At 59.5% G+C, this 15229-nt stretch overlaps 1 protein-coding gene and 1 long non-coding RNA gene across 7 annotated transcripts; both read left to right on the forward strand.

The window, feature by feature from the left end:
• Window positions 1-349: 349 nt before the first annotated feature.
• FRMD8 (FERM domain containing 8) lies at window positions 350-9429 on the forward strand. Of its 2 annotated transcripts, none has more exons than XM_065664517.1 (10): window positions 350-545; window positions 1670-1828; window positions 2696-2797; window positions 3233-3312; window positions 5531-5697; window positions 6513-6716; window positions 7552-7673; window positions 8215-8405; window positions 8963-9134; window positions 9226-9429. In XM_065664517.1, the coding sequence occupies exons 1-10, from the start codon at window positions 509-511 to the stop codon at window positions 9324-9326; spliced, it is 1335 nt and encodes a 444-aa protein (XP_065520589.1). In that variant the 5' UTR covers window positions 350-508; the 3' UTR covers window positions 9327-9429. The 2 variants fall into 2 exon arrangements, with proteins under 2 accessions (XP_065520589.1, XP_065520590.1); XM_065664518.1 differs by having other exon boundaries at window positions 3254-3312.
• A 935-nt stretch (window positions 9430-10364) lies between these two features.
• Window positions 10365-14613, forward strand: LOC136006488 (uncharacterized). 5 transcript variants are annotated; one of them, XR_010609156.1, is made up of 2 exons: window positions 10365-10494; window positions 11494-14613. It is a non-coding gene; the product is annotated as an uncharacterized LOC136006488 (long non-coding RNA). The 5 variants fall into 5 exon arrangements; XR_010609157.1 differs by lacking the exon at window positions 10365-10494 and adding an exon at window positions 10707-10832; XR_010609154.1 differs by lacking the exon at window positions 10365-10494 and adding an exon at window positions 10919-11408.
• The last annotated feature ends 616 nt before the right edge of the window (window positions 14614-15229 follow it).

Below are 15229 nucleotides of genomic sequence, written 5' to 3' on the forward strand. Positions count from 1 at the left end.
GACCCTCCCCGAGGGCCCCCCCGGACCCCCCCCCCCCCCCCCAAAACCTGAGCCCCCCCAACGAGCCCCCCCCGGGCCCCCCCGCCGCGCACAGAGGAATACACAGTTCTATACTTCGTACAACGGCTCCGCCTCTTCCTGCGCCGAAACCGGGAACGCCGGGACCCCCCCAGAGACCCCCCCCCCAGACCCCCATATCCAGAGACCCCCCCTTAAACCCCCCCCAGACCCCAAACCCCCCCCAGCGGGGGAATCCCGGCCCTCCAGCTCCTCCCCGCCGCCAGGGGGCGCCGTCGCCTCCCCGTCCTCTCTGCCCTCCCGAGGCCACCGCCCAGCAGGCCGGGCAGGGCCGTGACGTCACTTCCTCCCCCAATCTTTCCCACCCGCGGGCGGGAGCGGCGCGAGGAGCGCGCGGAGCCGTGACCCCGCGTGACCCCAGCACCTCCCCCCCCCCCTCCCCCCCCCTCCCCCACCGCGCGCTGACCCCAGCGTGACCCCGGCTCCGGGCATGGAGGGGGAGGGGCCGGCGGCGCCCGGTGCTACCGGTGAGGGGGGAGGGGCCGGGAGTGGGCGGGGGAAGAGGAGGGGCAGGGGAGGGGGAGGGGCGGGGTCTTCGGGTCTGTGCCCCCCCCCCCCCCCCCGACCCCCGTGGGTGAACCCCGTGACCCCCCCAGACCCTCCCCGCGCCCCTCCCCGTCCGTGCCCCCCCCCCCCACCCCGACCCCCCCCATGGGTGCCCCCCGGGACCCCCCGCAGTCGGTGCCCATCCCCGATCTCTTCCCCCCCTTCCATGAACCCCTGTGACCCCCCCATGGGTGCCCCCCCCCAGCTCTCCTGTCCCCCCCCATGGGTGCACCCCCCAACCCTCCTGTCCCCCCCCCAATGGGTGCCCCCCCCCAACCCTCCTGTCCCCGCCCCCATGGGTGCCCCCCCCAACCCTCCTGTCCCCCCCTGTGGGTGCCCCCCCCCAACCCTCCTTTCCCCCCCCCCCATGGGTGCCCCCCCCAACCCTCCTGTCCCCCCCCCCATGGGTGCCCCCCCCAACCCTCCTGTCCCCCCCCAGTGGGTGCCCCCCCAACCCTCCTGTCCCCCCCACTATGGGTGCCCCCCCAACCCTCCTGTCCCCCCCCCCCATGGGTGCCCCCCCCAACCCTCCTGTCCTACACCCATGGGTGCCCCCCCCCAACCCTCCTGTCCCCCGCCATGGGTGCCCCCCCAACCCTCCTGTCCCCCCCCCATGGGTGACCCCCCCAGCTCTCCTGTCCCCCCCCCCCATGGGTGCCCCCCCCAACCCTCCTGTCCCCCCCACTATGGGTGCCCCCCCAACCCTCCTGTCCCCCCCCATGGGTTCCCCCCCAACCCTCCTGTCCCCCCCCATGGGTTCCCCCCCAACCCTCCTGTCCCCCCCCATGGGTTCCCCCCCAACCCTCCTGTACCCCCCCCATGGGTGCCCCCCCCAACCCTCCTGTCCCCCCCCCAATGGGTGCCCCCCCAACCCTCCTGTCCCCCCCCATGGGTGCCCCCCCAACCCTCCTGTCCCCCCCCCCATGGGTGCCCCCCCCAACCCTCCTGTCCCCCCCCCCAATGGGTGCCCCCCCAACCCTCCTGTCCTCCCACCATGGGTGCCCCCCCCAACCCTCCTGTCCCCCGCCATGGGTGCCCCCCCCAGCTCTCCTGTACCTACCGGACGCTTCGGCCGTGCCGCTGCCGCTGGAGCCGCCGCCGGGCCCCACCGCCGCGGAGCTGCTCCGCCGCCTGCAGGGGGCGCTGTCGCTGCCGCCCGTGGCCACCGAGGCGCTGGCGCTCTGGATGGGCTCGCCCCTGCTCGGTGGGCGGGGTCACGGGGTCACGGGGGGGGGGGGGGGGGGGGGCGCTATGGGTGTCTGTGGGTCACTGGGGGTCCATGGATGTCTATGGGTTGCTGGAGGTCTGTGGTCCCTGGGGTGAATCTGTGGGTCCATAGGTGCCTGTGGGGTCCACGGGGGTCCCTGGGCTGGGGGGCTGTAGGTCTGTGGATGCCTGTGGGGCTCTGTGGGTCCCTGAGGGTGGTGGGGGGTGCCCATGGGTTGGTGGCTGGGGGTCAGCGGGTGCCTGTAGGGGTCAGTGTGTGCATGGGGTGGGGGGTGTCTGTGTGACCCTGTCCCTGTATCACCATATCCATACCCTATATCCATATCCCATGCCCCATATCCCATATTCCATACCCTATATCCATACCTTATATCCTATACCCTATATCCCATATTCCCTATCCCATACCCCATATCTCATACCCCATACCCCATATCTCATACCCTATATACCATACCTCATATCTCGTACCCTATACCCATCCCCCATATCCCATACCCCATACCCTATATCCATATCCCATACCCCATATCCCATACCCTATATCCCATACCCTATATCTATATCCCGTACCCTGTATCCCATACCCTATATCCATATCCCATACCCCATACCCCATACCCCATACCCCATATCCCATACCCCATATCCCATACCCTATATCCATATCCCATACCCCATACCCCATACCCCATACCCCATATCCCATACCCCATATCCCATACCCTATATCCATATCCCATACCCCATCCCCCATATCCCATACCCCATACCCCATACCCCATATCCCATACCCCATATCCCGTACCCTATACCCATCCCATATCCCTGTCCCTGTTCCCAGCGGTGCAGCTGAAGCCTCGGCACCGCCCCCTGCGCGTGGCCCGGCGCTGGCCCGAGCTCCTCCTGCGCCTCAGCACCGCCTCCCCCGAGGACATCGGCACCGGTGGGCACGGGGGGGGGCATGGGGGGCTCTGGGGCAGATGGGGGGTTATGTGGGGCACTGGGGTCATTGGGGGGCAGCTGTGGGGTGGTTATGGGGCAGATGGGGGGTTATTGGGGGCACTGGGGTCAGCTATGGGGGGGTTATGGGGCAGATGGGGGGTTATGTGGGGCACTGGGGTCATTGGGGGGCAGCTATGGGGGGTTATGGGGCAGATGAGGGGTTATGGGGGGCACTGGGGTCATTGGGGGGCAGCTGTGGGGTGGTTATGGGGCAGATGGGGGGTTATTGGGGGCACTGGGGTCAGCTATGGGGGGGTTATGGGGCAGATGGGGGTTTATGGGGGGCACTGGGGTCATTGGGGGGCAGCTATGGGGGGTTATGGGGCAGATGGGGGGTTATGGGGGGCAATGGGGGGGTCCCTGTTGGTGCCCCCAGGGTCACCGCTGCCCCCCCCAGACGAGCCGTGTCTGCAGCTGCGCAGGAACGTGTTCTTCCCCAAGAGCAGGGAGCTGGAGGTGAGCGGGGCCCCCACATGTGGGGCACCCCCCAGGTGTGGGGCTGTGGGTGAGGAGGGGAACATGTGTGTGTCACGCTGTGGGGTGATGTGGGGGTCACTGTGGGGTGCTATAGATCACGCTGTGGGTTGCTATGGGGTGCTATGGGACACTATGGGGTGATGTGTGGTTTCCTATGGGGTGCTGTGGGTCACTATAGGGTGATGTATGGGTCTCTATGGGTCACTATGGGGTGCTATGTGACGCTATGGGGTGATGTGTGGGTTGCTATGGGTCACTATAGGGTGCTATGGGGTGATGTGTGGGTCTCTATCAGGTGCTGTGGGCCACTGTGGGGTGTTACAGGATGCTATGGGGTGATGTGTGAGTTGCTATGGGGTGCTATGTGATGCTGTGGGGTGATGTGTGGGTTGCTATGGGTCTCTGTGGGGTGGTATGGGTCACTATGGGGTGCTGTGTGGTGATGTGTGGGTCTCTGTGGTGCTGTAGGTCTCTATGGGGTGGTATGGATCACTATGGGGTGCTATGTGGTGATGTGTGGGTTTCTATGGGGTGCTGTAGGTCTCTGTGGGGTGCTATGGGTCACTATGGGGTGCTGTGGGTCACTATTGAACACTATGAGGTGATGTGTGGGTTGTTATGGGTCACTATGGGGTGCTATGGGATGCTATGGTGTGCTGTGGGGTGATGTGTGGGTTGCTATGGGTCACTATGGGGTGCTGTGGGGTGATGTGTGGGTTGCTATGGGTCACTATGGGGTGCTATGTGGTGATGTGTGGGTTGCTATGGGTCACTATGGGGTGCTGTGGGGTGATGTGTGGGTTGCTATGGGTCACTATGGGGTGCTATGGGGTGCTGTGGGGTGATGTGTGGGTTGCTATGGGTCACTATGGGGTGCTGTGGGGTGATGTGTGGGTTGCTATGGGTCACTATGGGGTGCTATGGGTCACTGTGGGGTGCTGTGGGGTGGTGTGTGGGTTGCTATGGGTCACTATGGGGTGCTATGGGTCACTATGGGGTGCTGTGGGGTGATGTGTGGGTTGCTGTGGGTCACTATGGGGTGCTGTGGGGTGATGTGTGGGTTGCTATGGGTCACTATGGGGTGCTGTGGGGTGATGTGTGGGTTGCTATGGGTCACTATGGGGTGCTATGGGTCACTATGGGGTGCTGTGGGGTGATGTGTGGGTTGCTATGGGTCACTATGGGGTGCTGTGGGGTGATGTGTGGGTTGCTATGGGTCACTATGGGGTGCTATGGGTCACTATGGGGTGCTGTGGGGTGATGTGTGGGTTGCTATGGGTCACTATGGGGTGCTGTGGGGTGATGTGTGGGTTGCTATGGGTCACTATGGGGTGCTATGGGTCACTATGGGGTGCTGTGGGGTGATGTGTGGGTTGCTATGGGTCACTATGGGGTGCTGTGGGATGCTATGGTGTGCTGTGGGGTGATGTGTGGGTTGCTATGGGTCACTATGGGGTGCTATGGGTCACTATGGGGTGCTGTGGGGTGATGTGTGGGTTGCTATGGGTCACTATGGGGTGCTGTGGGGTGATGTGTGGGTTGCTGTGGGTCACTATGGGGTGCTATGGGTCACTATGGGGTGCTGTGGGGTGATGTGTGGGTTGCTATGGGTCACTATGGGGTGCTATGGGTCACTATGGGGTGCTGTGGGGTGATGTGTGGGTTGCTATGGGTCACTATGGGGTGCTATGGGTCACTATGGGGTGCTGTGGGGTGATGTGTGGGTTGCTATGGGTCACTGTGGGGTGCTGTGGGGTGATGTGTGGGTTGCTATGGGTCACTATGGGGTGCTATGGGTCACTATGGGGTGCTGTGGGGTGATGTGTGGGTTGCTATGGGTCACTATGGGGTGCTATGGGTCACTATGGGGTGCTGTGGGGTGATGTGTGGGTTGCTATGGGTCACTATGGGGTGCTATGGGTCACTGTGGGGTGCTGTGGGGTGATGTGTGGGTTGCTATGGGTCACTATGGGGTGCTATGGGTCACTATGGGGTGCTGTGGGGTGATGTGTGGGTTGCTATGGGTCACTATGGGGTGCTATGGGTCACTATGGGGTGCTGTGGGGTGATGTGTGGGTTGCTATGGGTCACTGTGGGGTGCTGTGGGGTGATGTGTGGGTTGCTATGGGTCACTATGGGGTGCTATGGGTCACTGTGGGGTGCTGTGGGGTGATGTGTGGGTCGCTGGGGGTCTCAGGTGCAGTCGGAGGCGCTGCTGCGGCTGCTGTACGAGGACGCGCGGGGGCAGGTGCTGGGGGGGCGCCTCCCTCTGGACCCCGCCCAGGCCCTGGCTCTGGGGGCCCTGAGCTGCCGCCTGCGCCTGGGCCCCTTCCAGCAGGGGCTGCACACGGCGCGAACCATCAGGTATGGGGTGCATGGGGGACACCGGGACCCATAGAGACCCATAGAGACCCATAGGGAGACCCATAGAGACCATAGAGACCCATAGGGACCCATAGGGGACCCATAGAGACCCATAGGGAGACCCATAGAGACCATAGAGACCATAGAGACCTATAGAGACCCATAGAGACCCATAGGGAGACCCATAGAGACCATAGAGACCATAGAGACCTATAGAGACCCATAGAGACCCATAGGGAGACCCATAGAGACCATAGAGACCATAGAGACCTATAGAGACCCATAGAGACCCATAGGGACCCATAGAGACCCATAGGGACCCATAGGGAGACCCATAGAGACCATAGAGACCATAGAGACCTATAGAGACAGACCCATAGAGACGCATAGAGACCAGAGAGACCATAGAGACCCATAGGGATCAGAGAGACCATAGAGAACTATAGAGACCATAGAGACCTATAGAGACAGACCCATAGAGACCAGAGAGACCATAGAGAGAGAGACCATAGAGACCCATAGAGACCCATAGGGACCCATAGGGACCCATAGAGATCAGAGAGACCATAGAGACCTATAGAGACAGACCCATAGAGACGCATAGAGACCAGAGAGACCATAGAGACCCAGAGAGACCATAGAGACCCAGAGAGACCATAGAGACCCAGATGCCCATACCCATAGAGACCCATAGTGACCATAGGGACACATAATGACTCACTACGACCCATAGTGACCCATGGGGACCCCCAGCCCCCCCCATTCCCCTGCCCCCATTCTGACCCCCACTGTTGTCGCCCCCCCCCCCCCCCCAGGCCGCTGCTGCCGGAGCTGCTGCCGCGGGCGGCGCCGCGGGGCTGGGGGGGGCTCTGGGGGGCGCTCGTGCGCCGCGGCCCCCGGGAGCCCCCCCCCGAGCAGCGGCTGCTCGAGGCCTTCGCCCGCACCCCCGGGGCCGGAGCCCCCCCCGCGGAGCTGCACCGGGACTTCCTGCGGCGCTGCCACGAGCTGCCCGGCTACGGGTGAGGGGGGCCGGGAGACCCCAGTGGAGACCCCTATGGAGACCCCAATGGAGACCCCAATGGAGACCCCAGTGGAGACCCCAATGGAGACCCCTATGGGAGACCCCAATGGAGACCCCAATGGAGACCCCTATGGGAGACCCCTATGGAGACCCCAATGGAGACCCCTATGGGAGACCCTAATGGAGACCCCAATGGAGACCCCAATGGAGACCCCAGTAGAGACCCCTATGAGAGACCCCAATGGAGACCCCTATGGAGACCCCAATGGGAGACCCCTATGGAGACCCCAATGGAGACCCCTATGGAGACCCCAATGGGAGACCCCTATGGAGACCCCAATGGAGACCCCAATGGAGACCCCAATGGGAGACCCCTATGGAGACCCCAATGGAGACCCCAGTAGAGACCCCTATGGGAGACCCCAATGGAGACCCCAATGGGAGACCCCTATGGAGACCCCAATGGAGACCCCAATGGGAGACCCCAATGGAGACCCCTATGGGAGACCCCTATGGAGACCCCAATGGAGACCCCAATGGGAGACCCCTATGGGACACCCCCATGAGTCCCCCCTATGAGACACGCAATGGGACACCCCAATAGGACACCCCTATGGGACACCCCCACAGTGGGACCCCCCCATACCCCCTATGGGAACCCATGGATCCCAGACACCCGGGACCCTTCCCCTGGGATTCCAGCAACCCCCCATGGACCCCCCCCAAACCCCAAGAGCCACCCAGGGCCCCCCAGTGCCCCCATTCCTGCACCCCCCAAGTGCACCCGGGGGGGCAGAGGGGACCCAGGACCCCCCCTGTGTCCCCCCCCCCAGCTGCGCCTTCTTCCCGGGAGCCATCGAGCGTCCACCCGGGGGGCTGCTGGGCCGGGGGGGGCTGCGGCCCGTAACCGTCGCTGTGGGGCTGGAGGGGGTCACCATCATCGACCCCCGGGAGAGGTATTTGGGGTCCGTGGGGCAGAATTGGAGCCACAGTGGGGTCTATGGGGCAGGATTGGGGCCATGGGGGAGTCTGTGGGGCAGGACTAGGGCCACAGTGGGGTCTCTGGGGCAGGATCTGCCTCACAGTGGGGTCTGTGGGGCAGGATTGGGGCCATAGTGGGGTCTGTTGCACAGGATTAGGCCCGCAGCAGGGTCTGTGGGGCAGGATTGGGGATGGAGTGGTGTTTATGGGGCAGGATTGGGGCCACAGTAGGACCTATGGGGCAGTATCAAGTCCAGGGGGGTTCTATGGGGCAGGATGGGGGCTGGGGCTGTCGGGGGGGGGGCAGTTGTGATGAGACACCATGGGGCAGGGGGAGGAGACTGTGGGCAGTTGTGGGGCAGGGGGAGGATGTTGTGGGGCAGGGGGAGGATGTTGTGGGGCAGGGGGAGGATGCTGTGGGGCGGGGGAGGATGCTGTGGGGCAGGAGGAGGATGCTGTGGGGCAAGGTGAGGAGGCTGTGGGGCAGCCATGAGGCTGACTACCCCCTGCCCCCCAGCACGTGCTGCTGACGCTGACCTACCCTGAGCTGTGCTGGGAGCTGGTGGGCGCCGTGGGGCAAGAGGGGGACGAGGCCATGGGGCAGGAGGGGGACGAGGCCGCGGGCCCCCCCCAGCTCTGGCTGGAATTTGATGGGGACCACGAGGGAGCCCCCGTGAACCGGCTGCTGCGGGTGTTCTCCCCACAGGTGCAGCACTTGGGGGGCAGTGGAGGTGTTGGGAGGCAGTTGTGGGGCACTGTGGTGGTTATGGGGCACTGGAGGTGGTTGTGAGGCAAAGGGTGGTGGTTATGGGGCACTGAGAGGTGGTTGTGGGGCACTGGGGGGTGGTTGTGGGGTGCTGGAAGTGGTTATGGGTCACTGTGTGGTGGTTATGGGGCACTGGGGTGTGGTTGTGCGGCACTGTATGGTGGTTATGGGTCACTGTGTGGTGGTTATGGGGCACTGGGGGGTGGTTGTGGGGCACTGTATGGTGGTTATGGGGCACTGGGGGTGGTTCTGGGTCACTGTGTGTTAGTTATGGGGCACTGGGGGGTGGTTGTGGGTCACTGTGTGTTGGTTATGGGGCATTGGGGGGTGGTTGTGGGTCACTATGTCGGCTATGGGGCACTGGAGGTGGTTGTAGGTCACTGTGTGGTGGTTGTGGGGCACTGGAAGTGGTTGTGGGTCACCGGGGAGCAGCTGCGGCTGGCTGCTCGCCGCTAGGGGGCGCTGCGGCGCTCCCGGCGTGCTGACAGCGCCCCCAGGCGGAGCTGATGAGCGCCCTCATCGAGTGCTGCATCGAGCTGGGAGGGGCGGGGCCAGAGCAGGCGCAGGCCCCGCCCCCGGACCAAGCCCCGCCCCCGGACGGCCCCGCGCGGGGCGCCCCCTTGCGGCCGCGGCTGCAGCGCTTGGCGACCATCGACTACGTCCAGGACGGTGCGCGGGGGGGGGGGGGGGGCCCGCACTCGGTGAGGGGGGGGGGGGGAACGATCCGGGATCGCTCTGACCCCCCCCGGTGCCCCCCCAGGGCAGGAGCTGCGGCGGGTGAAGCCCCCCCGGCGCTCGGCCTCGTTCTTCGGCAGGGGCGGCTCCTACAGCGCCGTGGCCGGGGGGGCGGAGCAGGGCTGAGCCCCCCCCCCCCCGCACAAGGACCAGCCCCAAGGAGCCCAGGGCCGCGCTGTCCCCAATAAAGGAACGCGGGTGTCCCCCGCGGGCACGATTTGGGGCGAAATCCGGGCATTTTGGTTCATTCTGGCGCCGCTGCGCCGAGAGGGACCCGCGGGACCCGCTCCTCACCCGCCTCGTGGTGCTCTGCGGCGAGTCCGGCCGGGGCCGGGGCCTTCTCTGCCGGGCTCTGCAGGTCCCATCTGTGCGCAAAAACACCCAAAACCTCGAATTACTTCAGTGTTTAACCCTTTTACTTCATTATTTAACCCTTTTACTTCAGTATTTAACCCTTTTACTTCGGTATTTAATCCTTTTACTTCATTATTTAACCCTTTTACTTCAGTATTTAATCCTTTTACGTCATTATTTAATACTTCTACTTCATTATTTAATACTTTTACTTCATTATTTAACCCTTTTATTTCAGTATTTAACCCTTTTACTTCATTATTTAATCCTTTTACTTCATTATTTATTTACTTCAGTATTTAATCCTTTTACTTCATTATTTAACCCTTTTACTTCGGTATTTAATCCTTTTACTTCATTATTTAACCCTTTTACTTCACTATTTAACCCCTTCAATATTTAACTCCGTTACTTAATCCCTTCATTAACTTTTACTTCATTATTGACCCGCTTTCCCTTCCCTCCCCGCCTCAAGGAGCTGCTTTGAACCAAAAAGCCCCTTTTCCACGGTACAAACGCAGCCTCCCCCCGCAGCAAAACCACCTCAGCCCCGGGGGTGATTTTAAGGGGAAAAACCCTGATTTGGGGAAGTTTGTGCTTGAAAAGGGAGGGTTTAAGTGTTACAAGCTCCGAAATCTCGTTTAATAACGAGGAATGGGGGAAACAGCGGGGCTGGGAGGGAGGAAAGGACGCTCCCCCCCCCCCCTTTACCTCAGGGAAGGGCTCCTGTGGGGAAACTCCGCTTTGGGTCTGTGGAGGAAATAAATCATTTATGGGTTAAAGTCGTTAAATGGGGTTAATGGGGTTTATTTTGTTGGGGGGGGGGGGGGTGTCGGGTATTTCAGCCCCGGCGCCGCGCTTTGCCCGAGGGGCGCCATTTTGAGGTGCCGCGGCCGCCATTTTGAGGCCTCTTCCTGCCTCCCTTCCGCCATTTCCTGAGGTAAAACCCACGCCAAAAAAAGGGTTTTTCCTCCATTTTCCGCCTCTCCCCGCTCCTCGGGAGCGGTTGAGTCCGCGTCCACCCCCGCTTCGGGACGGGAAGCGACGGAACCATCGCGATCGTGCCCGCCCCTGCGGCAGCGCTGAGGGGGGGGGGGGGGGGGGCAGCGCCGCAGTGCGCCATCCGCGGGACCGGCTGGAACCGGCCGCGCCGCCGCGTATCCCTCCGCGGGGGGGGGGGACGGGACGCGGCCCCTATGGAACAACCCAAAGGGATCCCCGTTGGGGTGATTTTGGTGTAAAAAGCCGCTCAAAACGGGTCGTTTTGCCTAAGAAACGGCACTTTCAGGAGGCCAAAGTGAAATTGGGGGGGGGGTTCAGCCCAAAATCGTTCGGGAAGTGGTGGAGAAACACCCCCACCCCCCCCCCAAATCAGGCTGAAAAAGAGCTGTTTGGGTCAAAAAGCTGCGATTTGAAGGCTAAAAGGCTTAATTTCACCTGAAATCACTGGCAGGGGCAATGTGGGGGTCATTTTGAGGGGGTTTGGTGCTATTGCAGTTAAATCCGTCCATCAAGGCACCCAAACACACGCAGCTTTTCATCCGTTTGAGCCCTTTTGTTCCTTTCCTTTCTGGGAAAGGGAGGTTTTGGTGAAGCCAGGTTCGTTTTCCTATGGAAAATGCCTTCAAATGGCCCCTCCAAGGCCAGCTTTGGGGTAAAAACCAGCTTCGTGGGGCCTTTCCCCACAGAAACTGAACTTCGGCCGCATCGCAGCCGGTGAAGGAATTGTAAAGCTGAATTTGGTTGGAATAGACAAAACCAGCCCCAAAAGAGCAAATCCTCGCCGAAAAAGCAGCGTTAAATGGATGGGATTGAGATGGAGGAGGGGAGCTTTGAGCCGTGGGTGAAATGGGGGTAAAAAAAGGCACTTTTTGGGGGTTTAATGGTGCGATAACGCAGGGAAATGCTCTTAATAACAGTGAATTCTCTTCTCCTTCAGGAATCGCGTCCGGAACCATTCCCGGTGTCTCCCGATTGCCTCATGGGCTCCGTCCGTGCCTTGAATTCACCCCCCTGGGGTTGAATGATGGGGTTGGGGGGGTTCATCCCTCCCAGTGCTCCCGGATCCTGGATCCCAACGCGTCGCGTTCTTCCCCTGCTCGCGAAGGGTTCGGGCCATGACTCAGCAGGGCCTCAAAATGCCGGGGAAGGAGGAGGTTTTGGGGGGGGGGTCATAGAAAATAAGCCAGAAAAGGTCCTTTGGGCGTTGTTGGAAAAGAGAACGGTAACAAAGGGGCGTTTGGAAATGGGGGAAATGGGCAAAAAGAAGGGGTTTTGGGGTGTGGGTCCCTTCAGCACCGTTCCCCCCCCCCCGTTCGTGGGACAAAAGGAGCCGCATGGCGCCGCGAGAGCGAAAAGGGTCAAAATGGGGCGAGAAAGAACGAGAACGCTCCAGGTTCCCCCCGAAAGGTCAGAACGGAGCCCCAAAACGGTGCAAACCCAAACCAGTTCGGTGCTCAAACCCGCGGGGCGGCCGAGGGCCTCCGGGGGGTGATGGAGGATGAAAAGGGGGAGAAAGGAGTAAAGAGGGCCCGAAAAAGATAAAGCGATTTTTGCTGCAATCGGGGTGAGTTGGTGATTACAGGGACTATTTTCTCTCCTCCCCCCTTCCGCGGAAGCGGCTGCGGTGGCGCGGCCGTGCCTCGGCTTTATAAAGGGGCGCGGGGAGGGAGCGGCCCCAATCGCCATTAACGCTTGTGCCGAGGCGATTCCTGCTCGCGGAGCTGCTCTTTTGCCTTTAAAATCGGCTTCTTTGGGGCCAAAACGCTCTTAAAGCGGCCTTGCATTCGAAAAGGGGGCTTGATGCAGCGTTATTTAACGCGAAAATGCTCTTAAAGCGACTTCGTTTAAAGCAAAGCGCTCTTAAAGCGGCTTTATTTAAAGAAAAAAGGCTTTTAAAGCGACTTTATTTAAAGCAAAACGCTCTTAAAGCGGTTTTATTCGAAGAAAAAGGCTCTTAAAGCTGTTTTCTTTGATTTTTGATGGAGCATGGCGTTTGAAAAGCCAGGCGCGAGCTGGGGGCTTCTTAATGCACCAAACGCCCCAATCTGCTTTGCTTTAGAGACGAGCAGCTCTTGGGACCCTTCTAGCTGGGAACCGAAGCTCTTAAAGCCGGTTTTCGTGGGATCGCGGCTCTTAAAGCTGCTTCCTTTCATCCCGGAGCCGTTCAGGCTCTTTTCCTGGCTCTGGAGGAGCTGGGTTCTTTCGCCAGGCCTTAAACGGCTGCGTTAGGAAAGCCGGAGCGAGCGCCTCATGGAGAGCCCCCTTTCCAAGGGAGGAATTGCTCCTAAAGCAGATTCCTCCTTCGCTGCAGCTCTTAAAGCGCTTTCCTTGCGTACGGAACGCTCCTAAAGCGGTTCCGTTCGTGGAGCAGCTCCTGAAGCTGCTTTAGTGCCTGACCAGGGGCTCCTAAAGCGGCTTCCTTTGTGTTTTTGAAGCTCCGGACGGGTGGTGAGGGGCGATGGAGCAGGAGCGGCCCCAGGAGCGCTCCCGAGGCTGGGCTCAGGGCAGGAAGGACTGGAGGGGAAAGGAGCCCGTGGAGACGGCGGAGGAGAGAGGATGGAGGCGAGGAAAAGGAGAAGAGCGAAGCGAATAGGAACAGAAAAGAGAGGAGAAACAGAGAAAAAGACAAGAAAGAGAAAAAAGAACAAATAGAGAAAAAACCAAGAAATAGAAAAAACAGAAAAAAGCAAGAAATAGAGAAGAAATTAAAGAACAAATAGAGAAAAACAAGAAATAGAAACACGAAATAGAGAAAAAGAGCAAATAGAGGAAAAAGCAAGAAATAGAGAAAAAGGCAAGAAATAAATAGAGAAAAATAGAGAAAAGGACAAGAAATAAGAAGTAGAGAAAAAAAACAGAAAAAAAACAAGAAATAGAGAAAAAAGCAAGAAATAGAGAAGAAATAGAGAAAAAAGCAAGAAATAGAAAAAGACAAGAAATAGAGAAAAAAATAGAAAAAAACAATAGAGAAAAAGACAAGAAGTAGAGGAAAAAATTGAGATAAACAAGAAATAGAAAAAAAATATGAAATTGAGAAAAAAATAAGAAAAATTGAGAAAAGAAAACGAAAATGAAAACCAACTACAGAAAAGATAATAGAAAAAAAATATAAATTGAGAAGAGGAAAAACAAAACAAAAATTAAGAAAATTGAAAAAAAGAAATAGAGAACAAAAATCCGAACCATTGAGAAAAATAGAGAAAAAATAGGAAAAAAGAAAATAGAGAAAAGGGGAAAAAAAGGAAATTGGAGAAGATTGGGGAAAAACCCCCAGGAATCAGAGAGGAGCCGCTGGGAATTGGTGAAGGCAGAGGAGGAAGCGGGAGCAGAAGGAAGGAAGAGGCCGAGGAACAGGAGCAATGGAGGGAAGAGAGGAGATGGGCAAAGGAAATAGAAGAGGAAGGAGAGGAGCGATCAGAGGCAATGGAGGCAGCGGCGCCGGCGGGACCCAGGGTAGAGCAAGGCGAGGACCCGAGGAAGGGGGCCCGGAGCCGGGGAGCGCCCAGGAAGGTTTGAGGCATTGAGGAAAACTAAAGCCAAGAGGAGCCGGAGCTTGTGGGGCTGGAGCAGGAGCCGCAGCCGGTGAGGCCTGGCCCCGTTTGGGGGCATTTGGGGGGGGGGCCGGTTGGTTTTGGGGGCTCTGGGGGGCTCTTGTCATTGCAGGCACCGCGGGCGCTGCTCCGCGCCCCCCGTTTTGCCATAAAACTCCCAAGAAATGGGAAAATTCCCCCCCCCCCCACCTCCAGCGTCCCCAAGCTCCGGGCTTAGGTCCTGCCGGCGCCGCAGAGTAAGTGCTCCAAAATCCTTCTCTTTGCTCCCAAAAGTGGCGATGTGAGGGAGGGATGGACAGAAGGCTCTGGAAAATGGGGAGGAAAGGGGGGAAATGGTTGTGGGGTTTTTTTTTTGGGGGGGGGGGGGGTGTCTCGAGTGTTTTTCCACCCCCAGAGAAGCAGCCAAGATGCAGGAAAACAGGAAAAAAACAGAAAAAACACAGAAAAAACGCAGGAAAAATGCAGGAAAAACGCAGGAAAAAGGCAGATAATGGTGAGAAAAATACCAAGAAAAGCAAAAAACGTGATTCCAAGGGCCAGGATTTGCCCAAGAAAGGCCAGTCTGCACCCAAAACGGGAGCTATTCCCACCGCCCATGGGGCTAGAGGCAGCGATTTGATACCACGGAGCCGGGCGGAAGTAAGAGTTTGGGTTGAATTGGGAGGGTTTTGGTTGTTGCTGTTGGGTTTTGGGGGGGGGGGAGGGGGGTGTTGGGGGGCCTGTTCCCAGCCTTTCCGCAGATGCTGTGCTGGGAGGCAGCTTGGAAGAACCCCCTTTTTTCCCCCCCAAAACGGAGCTGGAAAATGAGGACTTTTCATCCCGAGTATTCCCAGGAGCTTCCCATAGGAAAAGCTAACGTAAAACCCCCCCAAAACAGCGGTGGAAGAGGGGTGGGGGAGGCACAAAACTGGGTGTTTTTGGCTTCTCTCTATTTCTGGGTGTGGATTTGGGGGTTTTGGGGCGTTTTTGGCCGTTTTCGGTGGCATGGAGGGGGGGCGGGACTCGGTTGTGCTGTTGGTGGGAACGCTGCCCCTTCCCCTCCCCATGCACCTCGTGGCACGTTTGCCCCAACCCCCCCCCCCCCCCATATCCCACCCCCTCCCCCATTCCAGCGCGGAGAAA

The sequence above is a fragment of the Lathamus discolor genome, unplaced genomic scaffold (genome assembly GCF_037157495.1).
Source record: "Lathamus discolor isolate bLatDis1 unplaced genomic scaffold, bLatDis1.hap1 Scaffold_236, whole genome shotgun sequence".
Classification (NCBI taxonomy): Eukaryota; Metazoa; Chordata; class Aves; order Psittaciformes; family Psittacidae; genus Lathamus; species Lathamus discolor.